At 48.3% G+C, this 27,213-nt stretch overlaps 1 protein-coding gene across 1 annotated transcript; it reads right to left on the bottom strand.

The window, feature by feature from the left end:
- Nucleotides 1-103: 103 nt before the first annotated feature.
- Nucleotides 104-26,769, bottom strand: LOC143363013 (hydrocephalus-inducing protein homolog). Its single transcript, XM_076803589.1, has 74 exons — nt 26,653-26,769; nt 26,083-26,566; nt 25,885-26,023; nt 25,631-25,779; nt 25,385-25,586; nt 25,140-25,326; nt 24,983-25,075; nt 24,760-24,882; nt 24,474-24,697; nt 24,330-24,397; nt 23,473-23,687; nt 23,151-23,390; nt 22,949-23,076; nt 22,696-22,882; nt 22,381-22,619; nt 22,196-22,315; nt 21,863-21,946; nt 21,617-21,798; nt 21,209-21,444; nt 20,014-20,211; nt 19,352-19,499; nt 19,058-19,260; nt 18,409-18,618; nt 17,818-18,054; nt 17,397-17,706; nt 16,750-17,261; nt 16,502-16,641; nt 16,277-16,427; nt 15,992-16,209; nt 15,691-15,905; nt 15,320-15,490; nt 14,937-15,099; nt 14,349-14,837; nt 13,893-14,148; nt 13,428-13,790; nt 12,923-13,100; nt 12,554-12,672; nt 12,277-12,405; nt 12,094-12,211; nt 11,909-12,004; nt 11,336-11,775; nt 11,120-11,274; nt 10,909-11,035; nt 10,655-10,765; nt 10,336-10,578; nt 10,049-10,269; nt 9,794-9,914; nt 9,586-9,722; nt 9,178-9,435; nt 8,812-9,142; nt 8,468-8,728; nt 8,067-8,388; nt 7,713-8,003; nt 7,375-7,619; nt 6,987-7,280; nt 6,621-6,912; nt 6,325-6,544; nt 5,899-6,126; nt 5,294-5,632; nt 5,025-5,210; nt 4,699-4,894; nt 4,396-4,629; nt 4,166-4,322; nt 3,869-4,086; nt 2,824-3,392; nt 2,597-2,732; nt 2,050-2,340; nt 1,753-1,968; nt 1,556-1,669; nt 1,236-1,469; nt 867-1,094; nt 628-773; nt 371-554; nt 104-301 (listed from the first exon to the last, which is right to left on the bottom strand). The coding sequence occupies exons 1-74, from the start codon at nt 26,767-26,769 to the stop codon at nt 152-154; spliced, it is 15,936 nt and encodes a 5,311-aa protein (XP_076659704.1). The 3' UTR covers nt 104-151.
- Between the last annotated feature and the right edge of the window lie 444 nt (nt 26,770-27,213).

Below are 27,213 nucleotides of genomic sequence, written 5' to 3'. Positions count from 1 at the left end.
ACTCGAGATATTCACACGAAATAAACAGTATATTAGATGTGAAACTTTGTAGTTTCATTAAAATAATTCTATATATGACGATGCAATTTTTATATTGTTGCAAATAGACTGTAAATATACAATACCAATATTAGAGTATTTGATCTTGTTTTCACTCGAAAATCCCTCTGAGATAATACACCCAATTAATGTCAGAGAGACCATGCTCGGTGCAATATATTACAAGCTTTCCTGTAACCGGATATTGTTCTTCCGTACTTTTCTGGTCTTCACCGAGGAGCCTCACATTGACATCGGTATACTTAAAAAGAACGTTTGCACGATCAACAAAATGTCTAGAGCAAGGTTAACATTACTAAAAAAAACATACTTTCTTGAAATCCAGTGTAGCGGATTGCTTGTCTAACGCAAAAACTGCGGGAGCGTCGACAAAGAACTCGAAGGTTTTCGTTTCTTTAAAAACATTCTTGAAGCGAATCGAAACCGGCGACTTTTGGGTGACTATGTAAGGTCCGGAGGGTTTTGGTAACGAGGAAGCGCCTATCAAAGGGAACCTAGCCAAAGGAGCGAGAGATTATCAAATATTTTTTCAATTTTAAAGGTCAAAACAGAAAATGATTTCCATACACAAATATTCCTGCGACTTGAGACGAGGCGGTTAACGTGGCGGCCACATTTTCGGTACAGTACGGCTCGTAGGTGACTTCTATCGTCCCATTACTTGATTCTGCTACCTCGATCTGTTTTCGGCTCGCAAAACAACCGTTGTCCACCTATAAAGCACCGTGGCCCGGCATTTAATTGCGAAAGATAAAAGGAATCTCTTCCGTTACGGTGGGATAAGTATAATTTCGTGCACGGCGTACTTGAATCGTAAATACGGCTTTGTGGGTGGTGCCATTCGTCACCGGAAGCGGAAACGTGCAGGTGGTCCCAAGTATAGCATTTACGCGGGTCACTTTTTCCGGAAGCGCAGCCGCGGCTTTCAATCTTAATTCGTACGGAAAATGGCCGAGCTCTTGACAGTAAATGTCGAGCTTAACGACCGTCTCTTCGGTTTGCAACATCGGATGATATTGCACGGTTACGTGTTCCTGTAATTTCATACCTGGTCTCTTAAATCCGCAATGTTTCGTAACGCATCAACTACCGTAGCATATATTTTTCAGTTATCTAATAGTATGCCAAATTTAATGGTTCTAGAAAATTGTCTAAATTTCTATGGAACAACTTACACTCGACAATGGTGACACGACTTTCGGCGCACCTAGAATCGTGACGAAAGGATCGAGACACTCTGCGGTGTAAGTGATCGAGTTTTGATCCAGGGGATTTTCCAGCGTCAAATTGTGACACACTAGGGACCGTGCGGAGGTCGACAATTTGATAGATTCCAGCACGTCCGGTTCCGTCACGTTGTACTCGATTTCGTAAAACTGATACTCGTTGTCCTCGTTGATGAATGTTACCTGTGTCCATCGAGCGAAACAAAACATTTCAACCCTCCGAGGACGCGCTTTGTCCAAGTGGAGCGTTCGACAATCGAAAGGGATACCTTGAAGTGAAAGTTGTATTCCTCGAAAGAGTAGAATACTGCGCGATAGTCGCGATGTTTGTTGGCCGGAACATCGATTCTCTCGTTGCCGGAAAAATTGAAGACCGGGATCCGCTGCGACAAAACGGTAAAACTCACCCGACAATAGAAAATAAAATGAAAAGTTAGCAGCAGAGGATGCTATTTCGAAGTCTCACGTTTGCTTGTATCGGGGCGGTAAGCACTGGCTCAATTTTACAGTGAAACCGTTGCTGTTTGTCGAGCCAATTATGGACAGGCAACAGTTCGGTGTATTTTGTTTTAGCAGGGAATTGTCGGTGAATTCTGGTCAGGGCTTCCGGCGGCAAGCTGCTGCCACGAAGAGCATATATCAACGGTGTTCCCTCGTCCGGCAATTTAATCAAGAGTGTGCCCTGCAAAGGATCAGAAATTAACAGTAATATTGAACATTGCGCCAAGTATCGGTAAGCACAGGATAAATTAGAATAAATTACCGTATGCTGAGTATCCTCGGTGTTCATCACTGCAGGCGTATAAGTGACCATGCAATAACCCAATTCCCTCGCTGGAACGTGAAACGATTCTTCAACGGAGAAATAGTCGCCGGTCACTTCGGGTAACAATTTCCAAGGTAAGTTGGTGTTGTTAGCGACATTCACGGCCCGCATTTGTCGCTGACGAACCACTGACGCGAAAACGATAGTCTCGATCGGTTCGGGCAGTTTACAGCAGCCTCCGGTGACCTTTATCTTAAAGGAGTCGTACTTCTCGATTTCCACTGTCGCCTGGAAGTTTCGAAGCACGAATCTTGTATAATATTTCGTAAATTTTGAAAATTACAAGGCTGCGTGTATTTGTCACACTCTGGATAGATATGGATTGAAGAAACAAATAAGCCAACGTAAACAGAGGCGAGGCCCCCCCGCCAGGTTAACGGGTTAATTAATTGGAAACTGGATTCGCAAGAGACGCGGACAGTGTAATTAAAAGATTGCTCGAAATATTTGTCCGCCGGAAGGGGAAACGGGGTCGTCCACTCACCACACCCTCAATTAAACTGCTCTGCCGAGAGGGTTGGAACTTGATAACGAAGTTGACATCCATTCCGGGGGAGCAATAGCCAGACAGGGGGGTGATCGTAAAATCTGCCGGCAATTTCGACGTGTTCCATTTGAATCTAAATGAATTATCGTGTGCGTTAACTGTGTCCCGGTTGTACGAACCGTGTCTATCTTTCTGTCGCGCGGCATCAACTTCCGGCAACACACCTTGCGCCGATGTCCCCGGTGTTCATCAGGACCACCTTGGACTGCCTGGCGCAGCCCTCGACGATCGTGCCGAACGAAAACAGAGTGCCGTTCAGTCGAAATTCCATTCCGACGCAGCTCGCATGGACCATGAACAGCGGAAATATGGTCGAAGACATCTGAATGCCCACTTTCCTCGTGAACCTCTCCACTCTGTACGCAGGCTTGTATCTCACTGTCACGTCGACTTTCTTGTTCGGGTGCAGAGTGATCGAGGACGGTTGGATCTGCAGAAACTCCATGATCCTACCATCCTTGGTCTGGAGCTCCGTGTCGTCCGTCCAGGAACGTTTTGTCTCCACGATGGAAGCTTTCTCCATTTCCGTTTTGTACCCGTCCTGCTCATTCGTCGTGCAAGCTTTCTCCCGGTCCCGATACTGCTCGTAAGCGGACAGATGTTTCGTTAGATCGAACCTCGCGTCCACCGCTGCCAAACCCTCGTTCAACACCCCGATCCTCCTCACTGCCGTTTTACCCACGGGGATACTGCCCAGATCGATCGACTTGTCTCGCGGATTCACCAGTCGAATCTGAAAAGCACGTTTCGCAATGACACCGATATCTTCTACGATTCCTTCTTTCTTTCGCTGGAGGGAATCAAGATATTTTTGGAAGTTGGGGCTGAGAAACATATTTGCTCCAACGTCTTGAAACTAAGCTAAGTGTTCGGTCACTTGTGCGAGAACTTTTCTCTACCAAAGGCAACTATCGCTCGCACGCGTTCCCCTGCAAGTCCCACTGGGGGAACGAGTTAGCCTTTTATTATCGTATGCTCTCTTCTTTTTTCCTCTGTTCGCGCGAGCTTCCTCGGCGGCTTTCACTTCGATTCGCGCTTAGCATTTTTCAGAAGCTGAATTGTTTAAGTTTTCTTCGGCGAAGTTCCTCTTCTTCCTCCTCGGAGGAGGAGGAGGAGGAGGAGGAGGCTAAGTAGCCGTTTCAAGTTTCGCCTACCGTTCCCACCGAAGTTTTAACAACTCGATCGTTCAGCCCCGCGATGAATACTTGCCCTGTAAGGTATTCCTTCGCCAGTAATAACTATTCTCTTCTCGTTCACCGAGTTGATTTTGAAGATTAAGCACTCGCGGTACTTGGTCTCCTTCAGGGGACGAAAAGTGACCGGTATAGCGATCGTTGACCGTACAGCAACCGCTTCGGAGATCGGATTCAAGTCGACCGACAGATGCGGCTGATCCTCGAAATTGCACTCGAGTCTGCGTTGGGATTCTTTTCGATTAACAGCGTTCAAACTCGACTCGCATTTCAATTATGAATCGAAACAGAATATCTCACATGACAGCCGAACTCTCGGAGTTTGTCACGCGAAGTTCGGCGCGATGAGATGATCCGTTTGTGGTTTGAACGTAGCACGGTCCAAAATCGTAACGATTGAAGCTGAATTGGACGGCGATCTTCTTCGAAGTGGCTTTCAGTAGGAATCGATAGGTTGGTCCGTTGCTGATCTATCATTCGCGGGAGTTACGTGTATAGTTAGAGAAAGTAATTCGGACTACATACAGGAGGGGTTTTCAATACCTTCAGGGCGACGCGGTGATCTTTGATCACTGTTTTCTGAAAGGACGTTAGTATTAGATCACAAGCCAACCGAGATTCTCTGGTCACATGTCCCTGCCTTTGAGGCGTTTCGAGGCTGTAGGCGTTCCTGCTGCAGATCACCGGTGTCATGCCGAGATCCCAGACGTAATGAAACGTCATTTCGCTGGAATTACTGATGTCGAACTTGACGGTGATTGGCACGTTCACGACCAACTGCGGGCGTAGCCAACAAATTATTTGATTACGATGTTATCTGAATTCTAGTCTTCTAGTTTTGCGAACCTTGCCGAGGTCGATGACATTTTCCGTGTCCTCGCAGGCTCGCACTATTTCGCCGGCCGCGACGGAATAGGTAACCGAGGAGACGATCTCGTGAACGGAGGCGGTGACGAAAACTGTGAGAGGACTTTTCATCAGCCTCACGGCGCACTGAACGGAAAAGTGGAATTCACCGACCCGGGTCGGATGGTACTCGACCCTGTGGACGAATTACAAGATTTCACCCGTGTCATTTTGCTCGGGATCTCGCGTGTAAAGTCGCGAGACTCGGATTTATTAATGGCTCGGCGAACGCCAATGGCGCAACTACTCGGAAGCGCATCTATCACCGTAGTAACTGCTCGGTCTTCGATGCCAGGACGCCGGCCATCGGAGTCACCGTCAACTTCTGAAATTTTCCTTCGGAGTACAGGGACTTGTCCAGTATTCGGAACGGAATGTCGAACGTCTCGTCGTTCAGGAGACGAATGGACTCTTGCACGTTGTGCTCTGAAAATCGGCAAGAGAAACACGCGCTAGAGTAACAATTTATGCAAGAGCAAAATTGAACAGCTGAAAATTCCGGAGTTTCTGAAGGATCAAGGGGAATGTGATGAACGAAGGTCGTCGGCAGAAGAATGCTCGAGACTCGCCCAAAATTGTTGGCTTCAGTTTCACGTGGACCGTGAGGCAATGCACCGAGGGTTCGGTGACGGTACCGACGACCAGGAAAAGACACTCCAGATTGTATCTCTCGATGGAGAAGAGCCAGAACGATTCGAATACGCCGACGTCTTTTGCCAAGAACGTGAAAGCTAGGTTGGTTTGTTTTCCGCGTTCTGCGATGCCCTCGGGTACGGTGCAATGGAAATCCGGCACATCGTTGATCAGGAGATGGGTTCGATCCGTCCAGGTGAAACGATAGTCCTCCGTCGTCGGATTGACCAGGTGAAAATTCCTGAAATCGTCGAAACGGTAGCAAAGATTCGCTCGACACAGCGACCCGAGGAAAACAAGGAGAAGCAACGGACAATATATTTTTTTTTCGCGGACAGGAAACGCCGGGAGACCAGGGGAATCGGTGTCGAAAAATTCCACGAGCTCCGAGCTCCGGTTCTAATGAATTTCCCGGCGTTTCCGCGCCGAATGCAAATGAGACCGTGGTAATTTGTTGCGAACTTCGTTAAAACCGACGGGCGTTGGAGTTCCGCGTGCCGCACTTACTTGACATGAGTCTCGCCGACACCGACCACTTTGAATTCGATTACTCTGATATTCTGCCACAAAGTGGAATCGTCCGGCCAGCACTCGAGCGGGCCGGGCCGCTTCGGATCCCGCCTGCCGCTGGTTACGTAGTCGCTTTCCTCCACGTCGAAATGACAATACGGCACTAAACTTCGCGCCACCACTGGAATCGTCAACATCGGCAGCCCCGGATCGAGATTCTCCATTCTGTCGAAAACAGCAAACACCGGACACTGAGCCATCGTCTGCTCCAACGCGTATTAACGTCGAACAGACTGAGAAGTAATTGGGGCGCACAGAATATAATCGAACAAGAGATTCATCGTCGGCAGAGATATCAAAGTGTAAGAATGGTTATTGAATTGTAATTGATTATTGAATCTTTTGGCAGCTATGATCGCGTACTTGCACGTCAGGTAAACTTTGTAATAAAACACGTCCATGGGGGAGAACTTGAGCGTGCACTCGATGGATTCTCTGGGCGGGATGGATCCTTCTTCGGGATGTATGGTGAAGGGTAGATCGTCGCCCTCTAACCAGCTGTCGGTGGTTCGTTCCGACAAACAGGCGGAGCTGCTGAAAAGGTCCGACGGCCTGGCGCTAGGTGCTTTTAACTCGAAGGTGTCTGCAACGGGGAATCGATGATCGGTGGCTCTTCGAGGAGTCACGAACCCTTTTTGCTAGCTTTGAGAAAACGTTACCGATCGGAGAGACGGTGCATCGTCGTGAAAATGCATTCCCGGCGTCACCGCTGCTCTTCCCGCGGCTGACGAGGTCTCTGTAGTTGGATCGTTCACTTGTTGCGGAGAAAACGCCCCGAAACGACCTCGAATTCGGCCGTGAACGGGAATTCTCCGCGGTCTTCGGCCTGACAGTCACGTTCGGGCTATCCTCCATATACTTCCTCGGATATTGCTCGTCCATGCTTATCTTCCAAATGTACGTCGTGTTCACTGACCCCGGATTCGATAAAACGAACGTGTACACTCTGGTCTGTAACAGAATCGAATGTTTTTCTTTTTCTCTTTTTTCGAATCTTCCGACGGTTTACGAAGCGACGAAGGAACCTGGAACATCAGCGTGTCTTTGAAGTAAATATTCTGAACCGGACAAGAGTATTCCGAGAACGCGACTATCGCAGTAAGCACCACTTGGATGGACTTGTTCGTGCCAGGTATGGTGTCCGCTGCAGGTTCCGGAGCCGGTTGCACAGTCTTCTTTGCTAGAACTTCGACATTCTTCGGCTGCTCGATATCGGTGTACATTTTCTCCCAGCGCACTTCTGTCTGCCGGTCGTCCCAGGCTGCCCCGTTCATCAGTTGTGTACCGTCGATCTCGTTGACGATGCACTCCATGCGAGTCTGACGTAACAATCATCTTACTTTATAATTTAGACATTTTCAGAATAGATCAAATGGAAAAATCAAACTGAAGTAATCAGATATCGATACCCACATTTGTGTGACTAACAGGTTCCGGTCCCAGAAACGTAGCTACGATTTCTTTGTACGTCTGATGTTTTACGTGGCCGGCAGTGGGCACGAACACCAGATTGGGGTGCGCGTTCCATTGGAACCGGAACCACTTATCCACGGATTTGTTGCTGATCTTGAACGTCTTTCGGTACATTTTCCCGACGAAACAGAGTCCATAATCGAGAATGTAGGAAAGTGGTACTGCAAATGTTGCGCTCAAGCGGTCTGAAATGAGCGGGCTCATCAACTTACAAAACAGTTTATATATTAAATTGGGTGAAGCTTACGAGCTGCTGCTTAATTAACATTATGCTCTACCGGACATAACAGAGCTTCGTTTCCACGAGAGCTTCCGTCCCTTAACAAGCATCTCCTCGGCGTCCCTTTCGACCTCGGGCTTGCTACCTTCGAATTCCAGTCCCTCCAGAATGATCGATTCCCTGTACGCCTCCGCCTTCAGATCGATGACCAAATTCTCGTAAGGATTGTCGACGATGAACACGCGAATTTTTCCGTCGTGCTTCTCAACGTCGATTGGCGAGAATCTGACTTTGAAGCGGGCGACATTCCCGGGCATCAGAAGGACCACCGTGCACCTGTCGCTCGGTTCTAATGCGCGAATTAAAACGTTCAACTCGGAGAGCAGCGGTCGCAGAGTTTTCGCAAGTTTACCGTCACAGCTGCTGTCCCAGATCTGCAGGAAATGCTGCGTATCGGGCTGCGCTTCGAAGGTGAAGAGCTTCTGGTCCTCGTCAACCTCTATGATCACTTTGGCTTTCACGAATCCGACGTTTTCCAGCGCGAACTGCCTGCAGCTGGTTTCGTTGACCAACGTACGACCAAAGTTCAACGTTGCGTTCTCGCGTTTCCCGTGAGGCGGCTCTATGACCTCCACTTCCGGTACGCAGGACTCCCCCGTCAGCTTGACGAACATCTTCTCCTCCGCCAGGTGCAAAGGCAGAAACACCGATACTTCCAACGATCCTTGGAACGTCTGCGAATGTGTAGCAAAGGTTCAACGAAAAAGCACTGATACCAGGTGCGGCATTTTTCGATTAACAATTTCTCCGAACCTCTATCGTGGCTGGCGTGAAATACACGGTGAACGTTTTGTAACTCGACGGTGGAATTCGTTCGACCGCCGGCTCCACGGAGAACGTGTCGGGTTTCGCTGTCTTCGGCGTCAAGGAATTCTGAGTGAAAGACACCTGCACGTCTGCTGGAACCACGTTTCGATTGTACAGTTTGAAACAGGTCGCGTGGGTGGTCGACACGCAGACGTACCGGAAGTAGAGGCACTTCTCTTGCCGCGTGAACACCGTGTGCGCTCCGATCTACGTAAACGTTCCGAAGAATGACATTTTCTTTGTGTTTTCCAGGTGAGAAAGAGTTAATCTATCATCTTAGGGGGGAATACCTCTCTAGGACAATCGAAATCTTGAATCCGATCTACCACGTGATTCTCTTGGAACATCGAGTCGACGTCTTCGAAATCGACGCACGGCACCGACGAGCGCACAGACAACGAAACGATTTTACCGTCGCTGTCTTCGGGTACGCTGTCGTTCACCTGGATCAGAATCTGCTCGTCCTGGGTACCCACAAATTCAGGGCGACAGGTGACCCCGATCGTCTCTGTCTGGCCCACGTCGACGTCGCCTTCCGTTTTGTACACCGTCATCGGTCCCACCACCAACTTTGTTGGCTCCGGTTGCTCCCTTTCCAACAAATGAAATACACATTTTACGCTCCGATAATCGGAGGATTCGTTGGACAGTGTTACTCGACGTCGGATGCCTTGATTTTCACGGATTTCTTGCTCTTCTTCGACGCGGCCGTTCTCGCCGTCAGAGTTTTCTTTTTACGCGGAACATCTTTCACTGCTCGACTCTGGTACAACATGGATGGATGTCTCTGTGTCAGTTGCACGGTGTAATGTAACGGGAACTTTCCCGTGTTTTCTATGCTAAGGTACATGGTTTTCTCGGTGCATATCGCCATCGTCCCGAAATTCATCAACGGGTATGGATCGACTCGAAATCTGCAAAGAAACTTCGTATTAGTCCGAGTGCAGGCAAATTGATCTAAGCATTGTCATCTGTGCGTAAAGGTGTCCATTAGACTGCGGATCTTTATACCAAAATCCTCAGAAATAGAAATTATATATATTTCCAGGGGTTGAACAATGTACCTAGTATAGTAGGCTTCAAGGGAGACAGTCAGAGGGATTTCAGCAACTATGACAGGGTCCTTATTAGTGTCAACTAAATGGCATTTTAATATCGGAGCCTCCTTGATGCTCAGTTCTGTAGTTGTCACAATCACTACCTTATTAATTGCACGTTCCAATTAATACTCACTTCCCAAAGAGAGGATATTTAATTACTCTAAATACGAACTTCTACTACTCTTTCGACGTTCGGCGGAATGATACCGGACGTGGGTCGAACTTCGAGACTCTTCTTCAAGTTCACAGGCAAATTCAGTCTCGACAGTTTCTCGCTTTCCTCGAGCATGATACTGTGAATACATTCCAAAATCTTTCCTATTATAATCTCAAGAAGATTTTGCGTTTCTCGGTTTTTTTTCAATAACAACAATAATCTTGCTATTTGTCTGCTATGTTTATAAGGGTTAAACGAAACGCTTCTTACACGAACTGCACTTCATAGTCTCCGCGGTTCTTCATAGTGATCAGGCCACTCGCAGGCACGTTAACCTTTATCCTCTTCAGATCGATCGGGTTCGCATGATCGATATCAACGGCGACGTCGTAGGTCTCGCCCGACAAACGAATTGTGTCCGTGAAAATTGGATCCTGATCCTCGTACACGGACGCTTTGAATGTCATCGTCTGTGTCTTGATCACACCTATCTACAAAACATGCTATAAAAGTTGCTAATTTCATCTTGAACGAGTTTGATGAAGAAGAAACTTTACTGCGGTTCCGTGGTAGCAGAACTCGATTCTCTGTTCGTTCCAGGGTTTTATAGCGCCCCGATCAGGCGAGAACGTGATCTGAGGATCGAGGGGTTCCTCGGGCTCTAGACACCAGAGGAGCTCGGTCCCGTTATTGTTCCGAATTGTTAGCACTTGGAATTCTCGCCGATAGAGGAGCGTGGTGCCGAAAGAAATCTGTTTCCGATCCAGTTCGATGTTCAACTTGGTGCCTTCGCTTTGCAACTAGGTCACGGAAAATCGAGTTAAACGAGAGCGCATTTTCGCCTCGAAGCAGTTCATTCGTTAGACTCGTAGTTACTCGGAACACTTCCGCTTTCGGGTTATTCTTTATGCAGAGGTAAAGGCTCGCGGAATTGGTGCCGAGTCTCGTGGCAATGGCGGACAATGTCAGGATCCCCTGATCTCCTGGCTACGAGGAATACGATGATTACGAAAGCAGTTTCGAAATTCACTTCAACCCGACAGATAGTTTTCGAGATAAAAATTCCTCAGCTTCACGGTCTGCCAGGATTAAGTAGTAATTAAGGAAGGGCGTCGTAACCGTGAACGTACATCGATAAGCAGATTCTCGGGCTGGATCGTGTAACAGTCGTCGCTGTTTTTCGCGAGGGAGAAGCTCAGCTCCGCCTCCACTTTCGAAATGTTGCGGAACTTGAGTTCGGCATCGCGACGGTACGGCCTGTTCGCAGATAAGAAGCAAATGTAGCTCGCGGAGTTCCAGAAGTTAACTCTACGAGAAGCACTCAGGCTAACTTCTCGCTACGGATTTCGCGAACTTCCGTATCGAGGCGTTTCCGATTTGTAATCGGCGCAGGCGAACCTTTTGTCTTTCGGCAGGACCAGTATCGATCCGAAATCGTAAACACCGCGGTCCACGAAGTATGCGGGTCTGTCTGTAACGGCGCCGGTCTCTTCTACCTACGTTCATTGGAACATTCGTTTATTTCGAATTCACTTGACCCCAATCATTGTTACTTACTTTGCCAAAAATCGCTTCCAGATCCATGTCGAGCGTCGGTATATCTGCGACACCGTGGACCTTCACTTCGTAGGTGACGCCGCGTCCGTCCGGTATAGTGATCGCGTACAGTTCGTCGTAGTCGCCGGTTTCCGTCGGTTGAAAGCGGACCTTGAACCTCTGCGTTTCGTTCGGCTGGAGGATCCATCGAGGCTTCAGAGGCTCCTCCACGACACTCTCCGCGACGGAGACGTTTCGGGGCCTGCTCTCGATCGTTGATGTGATCAGCGACCGATCCTCCAGTTTGCCAGCCGATCGCTGCTCCTCCGCATGTCGGCTTCTTCTCGAAGATCTTCGAGTGCCAGTACGTTTTTCTGGCACGCTCGTCTCGGCGGTGTACACCGATTCGTCGAGCGGAACAACTTCCGGCGCCGGCGACAGCGAGACTAACTCGTAGACGTCTGGGGATCGACCGATTTATTTAGGCACGCGTTCAAAGTTTCAGTGCCGACGAACGAGGTACCGAAGATGACCGAGAAGTTGGTGGATCTGGTGATTTAGTGACTTCATCGTAAGAGAAACTAATCAACGTACCTCCAAGGACTCGTCTGCTTCGTTCCTGAATATTTCTGGCTGTTAAAACCGAGTACATTTTCGGGGAGAGATCCGGTTGAGGCGTTGGCTCAGGTTCTACAGAAAAATCAATAATATTTCTATCATACATTGTTACTATTAGGTTGTTGTAAAGATTAAGAACCAGGTTGCAGTTGGTAGGTTACCCAGTGCGGATTTCGCCGAATCATTGTTGGCCATTCCTGCGACCACTGCGTCGTACATTGACCCTTGCCAAGGATCGCTGGCGTTCGCGTACCACACATGAAACTTGTTCACATCGTCCTAGAAATAGCCGTTCAGTATTTCAGATTGAATTGTCTGGCGATCAAAGTCGATTTCGCAAATACCATCCATATCGTGTCGGGAACTATAAACGTCTGAAGCTCAGCCACTGTTCTCGCACGGTCTTCATCTCCTGCTCCATCTTTGGCCTTCTCGCTCTTCGACGCCTTGGTTTTCGTTGTGACCAGCGATTCCTGACGACAGAACAACGGAATGAGCGAACCAACTGATGGGAATCCTCTGGGGATTCGCTAAGCCAGCATACGGATATTGTGGTTTCTTAAAGCTTTGCAATTTCGATAACAACAATTGAACGATTGAAAAGTTAAAAAGATGACTGACCGGAGTCTTTCTCAGGGGATCCCAACTGCGAATTAGATCCAGCATCGCCGAGAGGTCCGACTGGTATTGGTTCATGGCGGCGGCGATCTCTGCGACTTCCTTCGGAACTGTTTCGCGTCCTGCAACGTTAATCATCGGTCCTCAATTTCCTGGTAAATTACGCGACGGCGCGGATCGCGGCTTGAAATTATTTCGAATATTTTGCCCCCGTAATCCAGCAGCCAGCCGCCGTCTAACTCGCCGTAATTTAATCGAATCTGCAAATATCACGGGCCGCGAATTACTCTGGCCCGGTTCAAATTGGCTCGCGACATTTTCCCGGTCTCGTTTCTTCAATTCCATTCGTTCCGTTCCGCGAGCGGATCTTACCGCGTTTCGAGCTGTCCCGGCTCTTCGTCCCTCCGCTCTTCGGGGTCTCCCGTTTGCCGGAGCTCTGCTTCGAGCTCGCGGACTTTTTATTGTCCGTCTGCTTGAGCTTCGCCGACTTTTCCTTTCCTTTTCCCATGGGCGTCTTTGATCTCGGAACAGTGCCGCCGGCCGGGGCTCCCTGCGAAACAGTGACACGCTCCACTAAAGAATTAATGTCGAACCGTTTCACGGTTGTCTGAACTCTTTATCCGAGTCCCTTCTATTTGTTCTGAATAATGAAACTCGCGACGATCATCTCGAGACAATTCACCGCCGCTGTTCAAGCGTACAGTGAAACCTCGCTCGTTGCAACCGGCGTCACTGGATCGAGGGGATTGAATCCCTCAATCTGGCAACGTCTAGTTGCAACCTCGTTTGTTCGACGTTGAAGAACATACAATTCGTATGCGACAACCTAATAAATTTAAAATTGGTGTCACCAGCAGGGTTCCATCAGGGGTCAGACCTTTTTCTTTCGACGCTCCATCATCCGTTCGGCAAATCGAGCTCGTCTAAGCGATGCCCTCTCCCTTTTCGCCGGCAGAATGGCTTCCAGATACATCTTCTTGTCCTCGTCGGCGAGCGGCTCGTATTCGGACAAGGACATCTCGTCGATGTCCCGGATCCTCTTCTCCGGATCGGTCGTTTTCTCTGTCGCGAAAAGATCAAATCTCGTTCTCGTTTCGTTTCTCGTCCAGTCTATCATCGACAATGCCCCGTTTCCCCGGAGCGTATCACCGTAATGCGATCTGCGCGGTCCGCGGCGATATCGACCTCGCAAATCGGGGCCTCGCGCAAATTCGAACGCTTTTATCTTATCGAACGTTCGCTGGGAAATTCGAGGAACGTCCAGAGCGGGCCGTACGCGTCCCGATAACGCGGATCTCTCCCTTCAAGGGAAAATCCCGAACGCTCGAGGGGCGCGATCAACAGAAATAGCGTGGACACGGTTTCCCTGTATTTTCTTACACGTTCCACGCTTACGTGTCTCACCTAGCTCGCGACGCAGCTCGTCCGTTTTCCGATTGTAATTGGCCATCGAGTTCAGGAACGTGACGAACAGAAAGTACGCCGCGTGGCCGACGATCCTCAGCAAAGCCAGCAGAGTTTCGACCGGTACGTCGTTCAGGAACTTGCTCTCCAACGACTGCAGGACGAAGCCGCGTTTAAAGTCTTCCGCGGAGAGCCTGTTGCAACGAACAGTTTAACGAGAATCGACTCACCGAGGAGGTAAGTTTAGCAATTAACGTGTAGCCGGCCGGCACGAGCGCCGCTTTCGTCGCCTGCCGAACCCGACACCGGTTGACAACCGATATCTCCATCGTTAAGGAGATGTACAAATTTTTAGACGAAGGAAATCTTGCAAATTTGTTATCGAATGGCGTACCGTTCTGCGAGCGCTTCGGTGAGTAGTTTAGGATCGATTCCCAGGAAAGTAGACTTGACATTTTTCTTGGCGCTTCTGGCAGTCGTTCCCGGAGAAAGTTTATCCCTCGGCGTGCTACTCACGGCCGAGTAATCTTTCCCCAGTATCTTCTCGAACTGGAGAATAGCCTGAATCATGTACTCGTACCGACTCAAAGGATCCATCGTTTCCAGCCTGTCGGCTTCCGGGATTTTATTCAATTCCGTCGAGGGATCCGATTCCTCCGGAAGTGGAAGAAGGATTACTTCTTGCTTCGCGTGCGGCGCTTCAGTTTCAGGGGATTTTTTCCTTTTCTGTTTCTTCCCTTCCGGCGAGGTGTCCTTGCCGGCCGATTTTTCGCTGCGAGGGGATTTCCTCTTGGACCGGTCGGTTCCTTTCGGTTTTTCCTCGATTCTCATCTCGCCGTCGGGTCCGTCGGTTTTTCCAATCGTTCGCGCAGCTGCGAGCTTCCTGAAACACGTCGCACGGTCTGGCTGAATATCTAAATATCTATTTGAATCGGTATTGGGATCGACGAACTACATTCAGGAATGAAATTGCTGGCCGTACTTGTGCCGCTCCGTGTAATTCTGATAAGCGTCGTCGATGATCTGTCGCAGCGTAATCGAATATTCGCTTTCGCCGAGAGCTATGGCTTCTGTGATCGCCTTGTCGATCGAGAGTACCGGAGCTGCTAGCACTCTCGCGCTTCTGCAGGCCGCTTCCTGGTACTCTGAACACCAGATTACAGTCTTTGTTAACGCGCGGAACGGTATCAACAATTTCGAAATCGCGCGGAAATGATACGCCTCGCTCGAACAAGTTAATGAAAGTCTGGACCCGAAGAGCCCGAAGTTATTTCCCGTATCGTTATTTCTTCGGGACTGTTATCGAGGGTTATTCTTAACTGGTGAATGGCGGCGATGTGTACATGCGATATCGTGAGATAGTACCAGTGAAAGGAGCTCCGTGGAAAATAATGCAGACTTTCTTCTCCGGCCTGGCAGGGTCCGGAAGATCGTTCAGCGGGCCGGATTTCTGCTCGATACTCTCGAAAAGTTCTTTCACGGGGTCTCCCATTCTGCCGCGGAAGTCTGCAGCGTCGTGCAGACTTTCTGTGTAACCTTAAATCAAGGAAGTATATCAGTTGTTTCGTTTCAATCCCTTTTACGTTACTTTCTTTCGCGTTCTCGCCGGTCACGAAAGATTCGCCGAGTCAACTTTCCGGTTTCTCGTTGACTGCAATTTTGATTCTCACAACAGTCCGTTAGGTATAGAATAAAATCAATATTTCACTGGAGACCGAAAGAATCTGCACACTCACTTCTTCTTTCCAGACGGCTCTCGCTTCCCGGATATTCTTCCTGTTCTAATTCCTGGAGCCATCGAACCCGAGCCATTTCGTCGCCGAGATCGTTGTAAAACTTTATTAAATTCGCGGGTAACGGTTCCCCGGGCTCTCTAGGGGGCAAGAGTATTTCCTCGACTCCATAATAATCCAATAAAGTGTTTATGACTTGATCGTCTATCTGGAACGAGCTTGAACACCGTCGTTTCATTCGAAAATATTCGTCGGGGCACCGTAGTCGGACAAGTTCCTGTTAAATGTTTATCGATCCGCTTACCGGTCTATATGATGCCAGAAAAGCTCGACCGGATAATCGGAAGCGTTCTCGATCGCGAAAACGGCGTCCTGCACGTGCGTGTACGGCACCACCGGTAAAAATCGGATAACTGGCTCGGCGATGCTCAGAGTTTTCTCGATACAGCGACCCGTTAACACCACCGTCGGCGTTTCCGAGCTCATTTTCACGAGGACGTTCAGCTTCATCTCCGCGTAACACTGGAATCAATAGGATCTCGTACCGGTGCTCTGATAATCTCATCACTAGCGATAATAATTATAATACCGCTTTCCGAGGTCTGAAGTAAATACGAACAACCTCCGATTGACCAGGCGCGCAACAATTCGAGTCGTATTCCACGTGGAATGGACAGTGGTCGTGTTGTTTCTTCCGCATGTTGGTCAATTTGATTTTCCACTCGCAATCGACGAATCCCCTGTGGAATATTTTAATACTCGTCACAGGGTAGACAGTTGGGTAAGAGAATCCGGTATCTGTGTTCGATATTACTCGTTCTTTATCTGGATGTACATCAGCAAACACTCGCCCACGACCACGTCCTGGAAGTCTAGGAACTTCGTGCTGACGGTCACGTAAGGGTAAGTCACCATTCCTCTTACGATTATGGGAATGGTGCAACCTCTCCCTACCTATTATTACCACCGATTATCACGTTAAACGGTACGTAGCACCGACGGTATCTTTGAGAATTTTGATTTTGTAATAAGCGACTAAACGTCATCTGTTGATGAACTCACTTCGATGTAAACTGTATGCGTAATTGGCGTGCATCTCTCCCTATACTTTTCCCTGGACGGGTGCCAAACCACTCGAAGATTCGCGGAATCGCCGACCATTAAATTCGCTCGTCTTTTGAAGTGCACGACAATGTCCATTTTCTTCGGGCTCTCCAACTTCTTCAATCGCAAACCAGCTCTCCACGGCCCGTAATTAACAATCTTCGTGGTATAATCGGCAACTTGACCGGCGATCACGTACCCCATATCTGCGAAGAATACGTGTCCTCTCGGCAGAAACAGTCTCGAGGATGGTTGATTTATAGGACCGGCGAACCGGAGCGTACCAATAACGTATTCGAAGGAGAGGAGATGAGGAATAGGCTCTCTTTTGCAAGCTGCGGCGTGCTGTATCAAGATGTATGAATTCCCGTCGACGAGATTCCTCGCCAAATGTCTCTCCACCGCCATTTCCACGTCCACGACACGGGGAAATTTGTCCTCGTACGAAACGACGCTCCATCCCTCGCCTACTACGAAAAGGACTTTCGGAGCAACCAAATATTTTCGGGAGAGGAGGGAGCACACGAATGAATTCGACTATTTTCCCCTCGATTCGTGCTCCCTCCCCTCTTCTGGTTGACACTGGTTCTGCGTCTGATTCTTACGGGACAATTGCGCGACCAAGTCTTCGGGCAAGTCGGCTCTCTTCTCGGCGGGCTTGCACTCCGACATGCCGTCCATCGCAGTGACCAGCTGCTGCAGTTTCGAAAAAATGTCAGACCGGTGACACGGCAGAGCGGGTGACCGTAGAGTACCTACGTTCGCGAGAAACTCGTCGGTCAGCGTTCCTATCGCGGCGTATTCCGATTCGATGGCGAGCTGCGGATGCAGATTTCCTCGGGGAATGCACGGGTACAGTTGTGGAAAAGATCCGAACGCGTTCACGGTGATCGTCACGGGCATTAGATGGCCGACCTAAAATAAATAAAGCGGATCGCCCAGTTCGAATCACAACAATCTTGAAATTTCCAGCAACTCGAGAATAGGGGCAGAGAGAGAGAGAGAGAGAAAGAGAGAGAGACATGCCTCAAGCTGGAACCGATGATCGATGGGGCCGAGAGTTGTCGAACGCTGCTTCACATCAAATTCCACGGATGACAGAGCGTCCACGAATCCCGTGCTTGGCTCGACCATTAGTGGACTTATATCGAAGCTATTGACCGTCTCCTCGACGACATTGTCCAACCCGGTTACTTTATAGCCGAACGCCACCTCGCTGGTATTCTTCAGGGTGAAACTCCTGTGACTCTGCTCCAGAAGCAGCTGAAACATACACACGCGATTCATCTACGCCCTTTTGCACACGTGTTTGCACATTTTGTTTCGTTGCTCGGAACGTAATCGTTTTGAGAGTCTTGAAGAGAACGTTCTCCCGCAGAGTCCCTTAGGATATTTTATTGACCCTTCGGGCCCTGTAAGTCTTTACAAGATACTTCGGCCGCCCTCGGGTGTCTCTGTGGACCTTTTAATTGTAACTTTTGAAACTCTTAAGGCAATCGTAAGGAATCAGTGATTCCATCGAGTTTCATTGCTTGCGCGATCGCTCTTGGAACGAGTGGAACAACTTCGATAAAAACTTATGCTCGAGTGGTTTGCCGTTTAAGCGAGCTGCGTTACCTGTTGTCCGAAATCGATTGTGTCAGCGTCAACCGTGAATCGAATCGCGTCTGATTGCGCGCACAGCTGCAGCACTTCGGCGGGGCCGCGTAATATTTCGCAAATGGCTGTTGCTTTTATTCGGAGCTGTTCGAATCCGTGAAACCCAACGTGAACGTGTTGCTTCGTGAACGGCGGTACAATACCGGCGCGCGGAATGATTTCCAGTATCTGGACAATATAGTATTGTTACATTTCCGCCAAATTATATCCCATTAAATGATAATGATCGCCGATTAATCCGTTCCATTTATTAACACTAGGTTCGCGGAGCATTAAAAGTGAGTATTTCACGTTACTTTATAAAAATAAGAGGTCTATCCAAGTTTTCAGCCATTTTTTAAACAGTATATACCTAAGGAAATCGGTTTGTCGAGTAATTCCACGTAGATGGATCTTCACAATCTCAATAATCGTACATTAAAAATATTCGAACGCGTCATTTTGACGGGTCCCGTAAACCTAGTGTTAAATCCATTACGTTGATTTAGATTCTATCACCGCGTCTCTCGACCGTGATAAACGTATTATTAAAAACTGGAGCTATCCGGCCAGTGGAAATATGGAGATGCATTCTGAACGGCGCCGTTACGGATGAAAATTTACTAACATCGTTGATATAATGGCTCCTCGGAGGTTCGTTCCTCATAGTTTCGAAAGCGGCGAGATCCGCGTCCTCCGTGAAATACGTCTCAACGATGGGTAGCAAAAAATTCCTCAACTCTTCCTCGGACACCGTGCAAATATTCTCGACCATGTCCCTGATCGTACTGCTCGAATTCAATTGCAGCGGGTGCTCCTCGGAAACTGGCGCTGAAATAGAAATGGAATTTTTCGTTAGACATATCGGGCGAGCCCGCCGATTCTTTTCATTAACCGTTCTAGAACAGAAAGGAAAAGATACAGTTTACGGGCGGCTGTATCGATTGAGATGGTCCATCTCCGCTCCCATCCTGTCTGTCGTTCATGAAAGTGTCTCCAGCAGTCGCAGCTGACGCGGGAGCATCGGGAGCCGGTAATTTTGTTGCATCAGGCGTGTGCGTCGAGCAATCCTGCGAGCACAGATTAATCAAATCTCACTAGGCGGAAACTGCAGCCTGTGGAAATTGCTGCAGGAATCACCTAGGTACAAGTCGGAATGCACATGTGTCGCGAATATGTGCTGCGACATCGCTCGGAGCTCTTCGAGTCTTGCCGGCGACATATACCGTCTAGGAGAGACTATTCTTTGACCCGAGGTTCGAGCGACATTAATCAGCCAGGTATTTGCGACATATATTGACGCGAGTGACGTTAAATGCACTGCGACTTGCACCTTAATGCCACTCGGAAAGCCATTTCAAGTTAGCAGACGTTCCGGACACGATGATACTCCGGCTGCAGGACACGGGCAGATTTATTTGAATTACAAGCGAGTTACATTGGTATCGTCGCGACGGGGGTCATTGACCCCGATTCTTCTCCCGTTCGGGATCGATACGGGCGAATCGAACGAACGCGTTCGGAACGAGTCCGGGTGGCACGCCGACGGCGAAACTTACTGTCGCGGTCGATTTTCGGACTTACGCAATCGCTATGCGTGCCGCGTTCTATCTCGATCGAGTCCTCTGTCCACAGGAATTTGTACACGACCGATACGGGGCCATTATTGGTCAGCGTCAATATTTTCTCGGCACTCGAGCCAAGCTCGCAATTAACAGTGAAATTGGCGGGTTCCAAAACCAGATTCGGCAAGTTGACGAACCCCTTGCACACGATTTTGTCCTGGATAAATCGTTCGCCTATTTAAAACGAGGCCTTTCAACCCGGTGCCTTGCGAAAACGCTATTGCAGATTCGCCACGATTCGACTGCGGATTTTACGCACTCGTGGGCAAAAATCAATGGCAGAAGTTAAACCTGAAAATGCTGTTACATTATTGTCGATTTATTAAAATTATTCAGGAAATATTTCGAGATCCGCAGACTAATAATGGAGATTGAAATATATCTGTTAACGCGATTGCAAGCCACTTTCCGCAATTTCTTACACAAGTATCATTTACTTCGCTCGTGGCTGAGATAAGTGTTATTAATAACAATTATTGATCACTTGTAGCGTCGAGGGTTCTACTTTCCGCGATGTTGAAACCAATCGCGCGTTTTATTAAACTCGTAAAAACTGTATGTGCTATTAATTATTTAATAGCGTAGTCGCCATTTCACGCGGCATTCGGCGTGTTGGTGTGTTACATTATTAACGTAATGCAATTAACATGATACAGAATGGTCTGCGTTTTATCGGTCGCCATCCCCTGCTGTCGAACGAATTTCATATAAATCGAAAGCCAGCTCATGTCACGATGGCGGATCTTTATGTGGTGATAAAAATTGTCGATATGAATTGCAAGAGACTGGAGTAAAGTAGAAAATTATTTTCTTTCTTAATATGTTTAACAGATTGAAAATAATATTTCTAAATTCGAAAAGCGACAAGACAAAAACTTGCAAATCCAAATTCTCATTTGCCAGTGGCTCTAGCTTTCCTTTTACTCGAGTAATAATTTTCGTTGCGAAATTTAAATTTAAATCGTTTTGTATTAGCTTTATTCGTTTTGCCTGGTTCTGCCCTGGTGAATTTTTGCGACAAATAAATTACCTGGTAAACAGGCGAACGAAAAGTTTCGCGTAGGGTACAACTTTCGATAGTTCAATTAGGCGGGATGTGCACGGTGGAATGGCGTCTTTGCAACTTCCCCATCGAATCAAGGAATTCAATTTACCTTGCTGGGGTGCTCATCGTATTCAAATTGAAGCACACCGACGTAATTTCGCGAATAGAGGTTGTTGGCGCCGTCCACGGAGAAGAACAGACGTATTGTCGTGGCCTGCCCGTCGTATAAAATGATTTTCATATGCTGCAACTGTTTCTCTTCGTTGGTTAATATGCGGAACGGGGCTTTCACCGAGATCCTCGCGTTTACGTGCAGCTTCGACCGATTGGTCACCACCAATTCCTCTACGGAATCATGGCCGATTTTAAGTTGATCGATGAATTCTTTTGATTCGTTATGTACCACTTAAAAAAGCGTGCATACAAGAGACTGCCAAGATGGCGTTAAAAGATGTAGTATAAGATGAGGAAAGAGATTGGTTTACGGTGAAATAATATTTTTGCGGGGTCATCGAACCTGTTTGATGACGTACGTCATCATAGGGGCATACGTCGACACGAAACCGTAACTCCTTTTTGTTGAAGAAAATTTGGGGCTCGTTAAGCGTGGCTTTGAACGTGGAAACACCAATCAACTCGCGTCTCAGAGCAGTCAGAGTTTTACCAAAAACGTACCAGTCCTCGGTCACGCATTCGTTCCTATCAACGAAACGGAGTATCTTCGAAAAGTTCCATTGTCTTTAACAGCCTCAGTTCCGCTTACTTTTCCCAGAATAATTCGCAGTCCACGACTTTCTCCTCTTCCGGCTCGATCTCGAGTACCAATGGCTTCATTTCAAACTTGGCTCTGTGTTAAGCAGAAATTCGAATGTTTGAGCGAATCTGCAGACAGTAGCAGAGACTGGGACAAAGCTCTGCTGAACCCGGTAAAGACGTGATTAAACTCTCTTCTTAGAATTTCTAGCGTAATTACATTAACTAGAGGTTCTTGTCGTTACTTTTTCTCCGAGAAACTGTATGCCTCCAGTTCGATTGAATAGTACAGACCGCCTAATCATAACCCAGATAAAATGCGGAATACTTGTACGTTACTCACGTTTGCATTCCCATCAATTGACCTCGATTGAGCTGCACATGCGGAGTGTTCGACCAGACAATCTGATAAGCGTTTGTCCCGTAATTTTTTAACGTTATCGTTTGATGGACTTTTTGGTGGCTGTAGGAAACACGCTGACTTTTAATACCGGCGGCGTAATAAAAGTACCATCAGCGAATTGGTACCTGAAGAGAAATCCTAGATCGTAGACAGGGAAGATGTGCGGCTCAAAAACGACGCTGCACCCGACTCCGAAAGCTCTCAGCTCGACGCAGGCTGCCGCAGCACCTACCACAATCAGCAAGATCTTGTCGTAGAATTTTCCGACGTCGCGGAGACGCAGTTTCACGTCGATTTTCATCGATTTGTTCGGCTCCAGGTAACCGCTATCTGGGTCGACGCTCCAGAGCAAATTCGGCTTCTCCTACGGCGGAATTGCGATTGCAGGTCTTCAACCTGGTCTTACAGGTCTTTAACAGAGTGATGGGAAAATATTTTACCATGGACACCGTAAACTGCGCTGGTATCGGCGAATTGTTGATCACCAAGAAGTTCGTTGGGGTGTCCTCAAGAACAGAAATTTCGCCGAGGTTCAAAACAGTCGGTTCCGTGGAAACGAGGGCTCCTTGTCCAATATAATTGATGTTGCAAGCCACTTTGGGGGACTCTTCGCCCAGCGTCAACATACTAAAGACAAAGAAATTGTACACAAATTAGTGTAGCCCTTTCCCAGCGAGTTTGTCAATTACTTACTGGATGCTCACTGTCTGCTCGCCCAGAACTGTCGCAATGATGGTCACGCTAATAGCTTTCCTCTGACCGGCCTTGACGAGACCTTGGTTCGTCGATACGGAATAGATCGTTGGATGAGACTCGGAAACCTGCGCAAAAAGTTGAAACCATGATCGTACAAATATTTTCTTGTTTGTGAAATATTACAAAAGAGAACAATTACCAGTTGCGACTGCAAGTAGAAAAATCCGTCGTAGTCAGACGCGTTCACCACGGCAAATGTTTTGGTGCAGGGATGATTCAGGAAGCAGAAATCACTGAGGATCTCTCTCGGAACGATCGACAGGGAGGCCACGACGCCGCAGAATTTGATGGTCAACGCTAGAGCGTCCGAGTCCGTGTCCCACAAGTCGACCTCCATCTTCGTCTCACCCTCTCCGACGATGTTGGCGGTGTAAATGACCTGCGAATCGTGCGATGATCGACAACAGAGCTGCTTCAGAGATCGCGCGGATGATTGATCGCCGGGCGGGATGAAGGCTTACTTTCAGTTTGCAGAACCCGTTCGCAGAGATCACCCCTGCCTTCGGGGTGACGAAGAACTCGCGAGGATTCGACGGGAAACTAGGCTTCGTTTGGGCCTTGGCAAACTCCTCGTGAGTCAACGGTGCCTGGTGTCCGTCGTTCAACATTCTCAGGCTGAACGTGACGGGGACCAGCGACAAATTGTGCAGGTACACGTCCCGTTTGTTGCTGAACCCTTCAATTCAACGAAACAGACTGTTCTATTCGCGCATCATCAATCATAGATCTATACTATCCGTACATTTTCAAATATTAAGTGCAAACATTAATGCCGTCAAGATACGTAATATAAAAAAATAAATCGGTAGATTAATGATGCTACATCGTGATGGAGGCTCCTTTGCACAAGATTGTAGCCTGTGGTGCGAAGTTTCTCGTACAACCCCGAGAGTAGAAAGTCGTGCATAATCAAAATCGATACTGAAATCCAATATTCATGCCTCTACGTTCGTGCGCGCTTGGTGGAATACCAAGGATGTCGTTTATCATGAGCTTTAGTTTAGAGTATTGGCAACGCCACCTCATCCGTTCGAGCAATGAAGTAGAGTGGAAAAACTAGATTTGCCGGCTGCGGAAATGAACAAGTGATCCCGTGGCACGAGAACGTTCAGCTAACTGTACCGAAAAGAAGGAGGAGCATTATTTATTATTTAGCTAGCCGTTCGGGTTGCTCCGATTCCTGGGTAAAATTGTAAAATAAAAATATGGAGACAATAATCGAAGCTATCGTCTTTTCTCCGGTATGGGACTCATCCCAATATGGCGCAGGACGAATTTGTTTGCACCTAACATTTCTTCTTAATATTTCAGAACGTACCCAGGGGCGTCTCATCAAATTCGAGGGTCTCTTTGTCGAAGCGCAGCTCCGGGAACACGATGCAGCCCCTGCAAGATGCAAGATGCAGCGAGTCCTCTGCGCTCGATCAATCTGTTTACGTGTACCACAGGTGAAACGACTCACTTGATATGCAGGCTGTGCACCTCGAGGCTCTCCTTAACAATAAAGTCCAACCTTTCGACGAAGTCGCCCTTCCGGTTCGAGGTGAATCTTAGGTTGAAAGATTTGTGCTCGTCCGGCTTCAAGCAGAGAAGGGTTGGCGTGACCTCGATCATGCCGCCGAAATCGCTCGGCTTCGGCTTGTAGATCAGTGTACCGGGAATGTGGCCCTTATTCGCCACCACCACCTACATACAAAGAAATTCTGTGTTACGGTTTCCAGTTATCGTTGTGACTAGCTCTGCGTTACCTCGAAATTGTGCACCGAACACAAGTACACGTTGCACATGTCGATCGTGAGCACGTTCAGGCGAAAGTATGGTCCTTTGCCGGTTCCGCATAAACTGTCGCGACAACATTTTAAGTGTACCGACTGCTTCATCAGTTAGAGAACGCGTGTTTCTCAACACTAATTTTAGTAGGGTGTAATAAATGTGCAACCTCAGTGGAATTCTAGTTTCACGGCCAGTCACTTCCAAGTAGGCGGTATTACTAATCTCGCCGACTTCCAGGGCGCGGAACAGCACCGTAATGTCTGTCGACGACTGTGGCCAAATCTCGCCCTCCTAAGAACAACGCCGTTTTACGTTTTCCCCGGTGAACTTGTGTTCCGAAACGATCAAATCATACCTCGGGCGAAAGCATGAAGGATATATTGTTGTACGGGAAGGTTTCCTTCTTCAGCGACTCGATCTCGTCGGTGTAGATCCGCTGATACACCAGCTGATGAATATCAGGCAGGCAGACGTTGTAATGGACCAGATCGGCGGATCGGACGAGCTCCGACTCGTACACCAGATGAAACAATTTTCTGTACCTGCGAGGAAATTTTTCCAATTTCTCATACGAACTCGTAGGTTTCTCGTTTTTCTTACTCCGCGCGCCGTTGCTCGTCGGCGTCCAAATCCTTGAGCAACATCCACTTGAACTTGACGATGTGATCGCTGCCGTTGTGGATCGTCAGTGTCTTGCTCCGCGACAAGCCCAAATAAGTCTCCTCCATTCTGACGCAGCTTCTGTCGACGCGAATCGGCAAATTTTCCGCGGAACAACAGACGTCTATGTCGAGCCTCTCCCCTGACGAACGTAAAAAGTAAAAGACATTAGAGGTCTTTGATCACCGCGGTCGTTTATGGAGAAACCTGTTTCGTATTCCAGGCACAGCCTCCCTTCGAAGTCGCCGGCTTTCCTCGACGAGAAGCGAACGGTGAACTGCAAAGTCTCCTCTTCCTCGAGTCTGCCCTTCGACGGCTCGATCCCGAAACATGCTCTGAAAATTAATGTCGAGTCGGTAATGCAACTAATCGGTTCGTTGTCCTCTGGTGCCTCTTATTTTAATTACTCGATCAATTGTTACGAAACAACTTTCGCCCACCTGTCGCTGTAAATTGTAAAAACAGTCGGCGCGTGTCCCACGTTGCGCACAAAAATCGTCTTCGAGGACATGATCTTCACCGCCGTGGTCGGCAGCTCGATTCGATCGGGAAAGTCCAAGATTCCTCTGGGTCCGATCGCTGAAACAGAACGTTATTAAGTCTACTCGAAACCACGCAGAAACAGATTTTCCACTCGCCTATGATCGGCACAACGATTTCGCCGACGTTCGTCGCGAACCTCAATCGATACTGGTAATCAATCTTGTTCTCGGGGATGAATTTCAAAGTATAGCTGTTCGAGAGACCCGGCGCGATCATCGTCGAGAACGATCCTCGATTCTCGACGGAGAAGAATGGATTCAGGTCGCAGCAAGTCTTCAGGTACCGCGATACCTGTGCTTCCGTGATTCTCGCTGTTTTTTCAACATGATCGCGAAAGGACACAAGATCGACGGGGTTAATAATCACCTGCGACACGTTGCGAACGGTGATCGTCGCGTTGAGCACCTCCCCGGAATTGAAACGTTGGAAAATGACGATGCTGGGGGTCACGTCGAAGTTGGGGTCGTGGGTTTTCGAGTAGCGGGACAGGTCGGGTTTGTACCTCGATTTCAGAATAAATTCTATCCTCTCCTCCGAGGTCATTAGCATTTGCTTCACGAACTCGGACGGACGGGCGCGCTGTGAAACATTAAAAGCCTCTACTTTCTATTCCGCGCGAACTTGCCAGAGATTTAGCGGCGGCGAGAAGGTTTCCGGAAACCAACCCCTTTCTCTTCCTCGTGGATCCTCTTCCGCGGCTGTGCCAACGAACACTGTATAATGTCTAATACGCTGAACGCCTCGCTGAGGTGTCTTATTCGATCCAGTTTCTCCTCGTTCATCGTGATCGGCCCGATATTTGAGCAGCTTTTAACGCGATCGTAAACGCGCCGAGCACTTAGCCGAGGAACGCGATAACACAGTGAACATGTCCCATGGTCCCGTCAATCTTCATTTGTTTCGATCTTCGCGCGGCGTTCGAACGATAGTTTTTGAAACGAATAAAATTCCACGGAATCGCGAAGTTTGTTAAACTAATGCCGGAATCACGCCACCGCTTGACGTGCTCGTCATCGTGCGATACCTTGGGTTGTTGTAGATCAAGCCGTCGCGAACGTTGAACGACTCTTTGAGAGGTTCAGCCAAAATTAGGGAAAGTTTCGACGGTTCCCAAGCAGCAGTTTCCGAGCTTGCGAAACGCGATGCGCCTTACTTAATTGCCAACTGCCTAGTCGATAGACTGTCTCCTATGATTCATCAAGTCTGATAAATGAAAGCAGTCTTTC

Source organism: Halictus rubicundus, chromosome 18 (assembly GCF_050948215.1).
Source record: "Halictus rubicundus isolate RS-2024b chromosome 18, iyHalRubi1_principal, whole genome shotgun sequence".
Taxonomy (NCBI): domain Eukaryota; kingdom Metazoa; phylum Arthropoda; class Insecta; order Hymenoptera; family Halictidae; genus Halictus; species Halictus rubicundus.
The sequence above is the reverse complement of the archived record's forward strand: the minus strand, read 5'-3'. Positions and strand labels throughout refer to the sequence as shown.

Excerpts from the sequence above, each read along its gene's own strand:
- LOC143363013 (XM_076803589.1), bottom strand. The coding sequence starts at position 26,769 with ATGAACGAGGAGAAACTGGATCGAATAAGACACCTCAGCGAGGCGTTC. Across the intron at positions 15,906-15,991 it reads TTCTGGCATCATATAGACCG|CTCGTTCCAGATAGACGATC; the intron begins GTAAGCGGATCG and ends ACGGTGTTCAAG. Across the intron at positions 2,341-2,596 it reads GCAGTTTAATTGAGGGTGTG|GCGACAGTGGAAATCGAGAA; the intron begins GTGAGTGGACGA and ends CGAAACTTCCAG.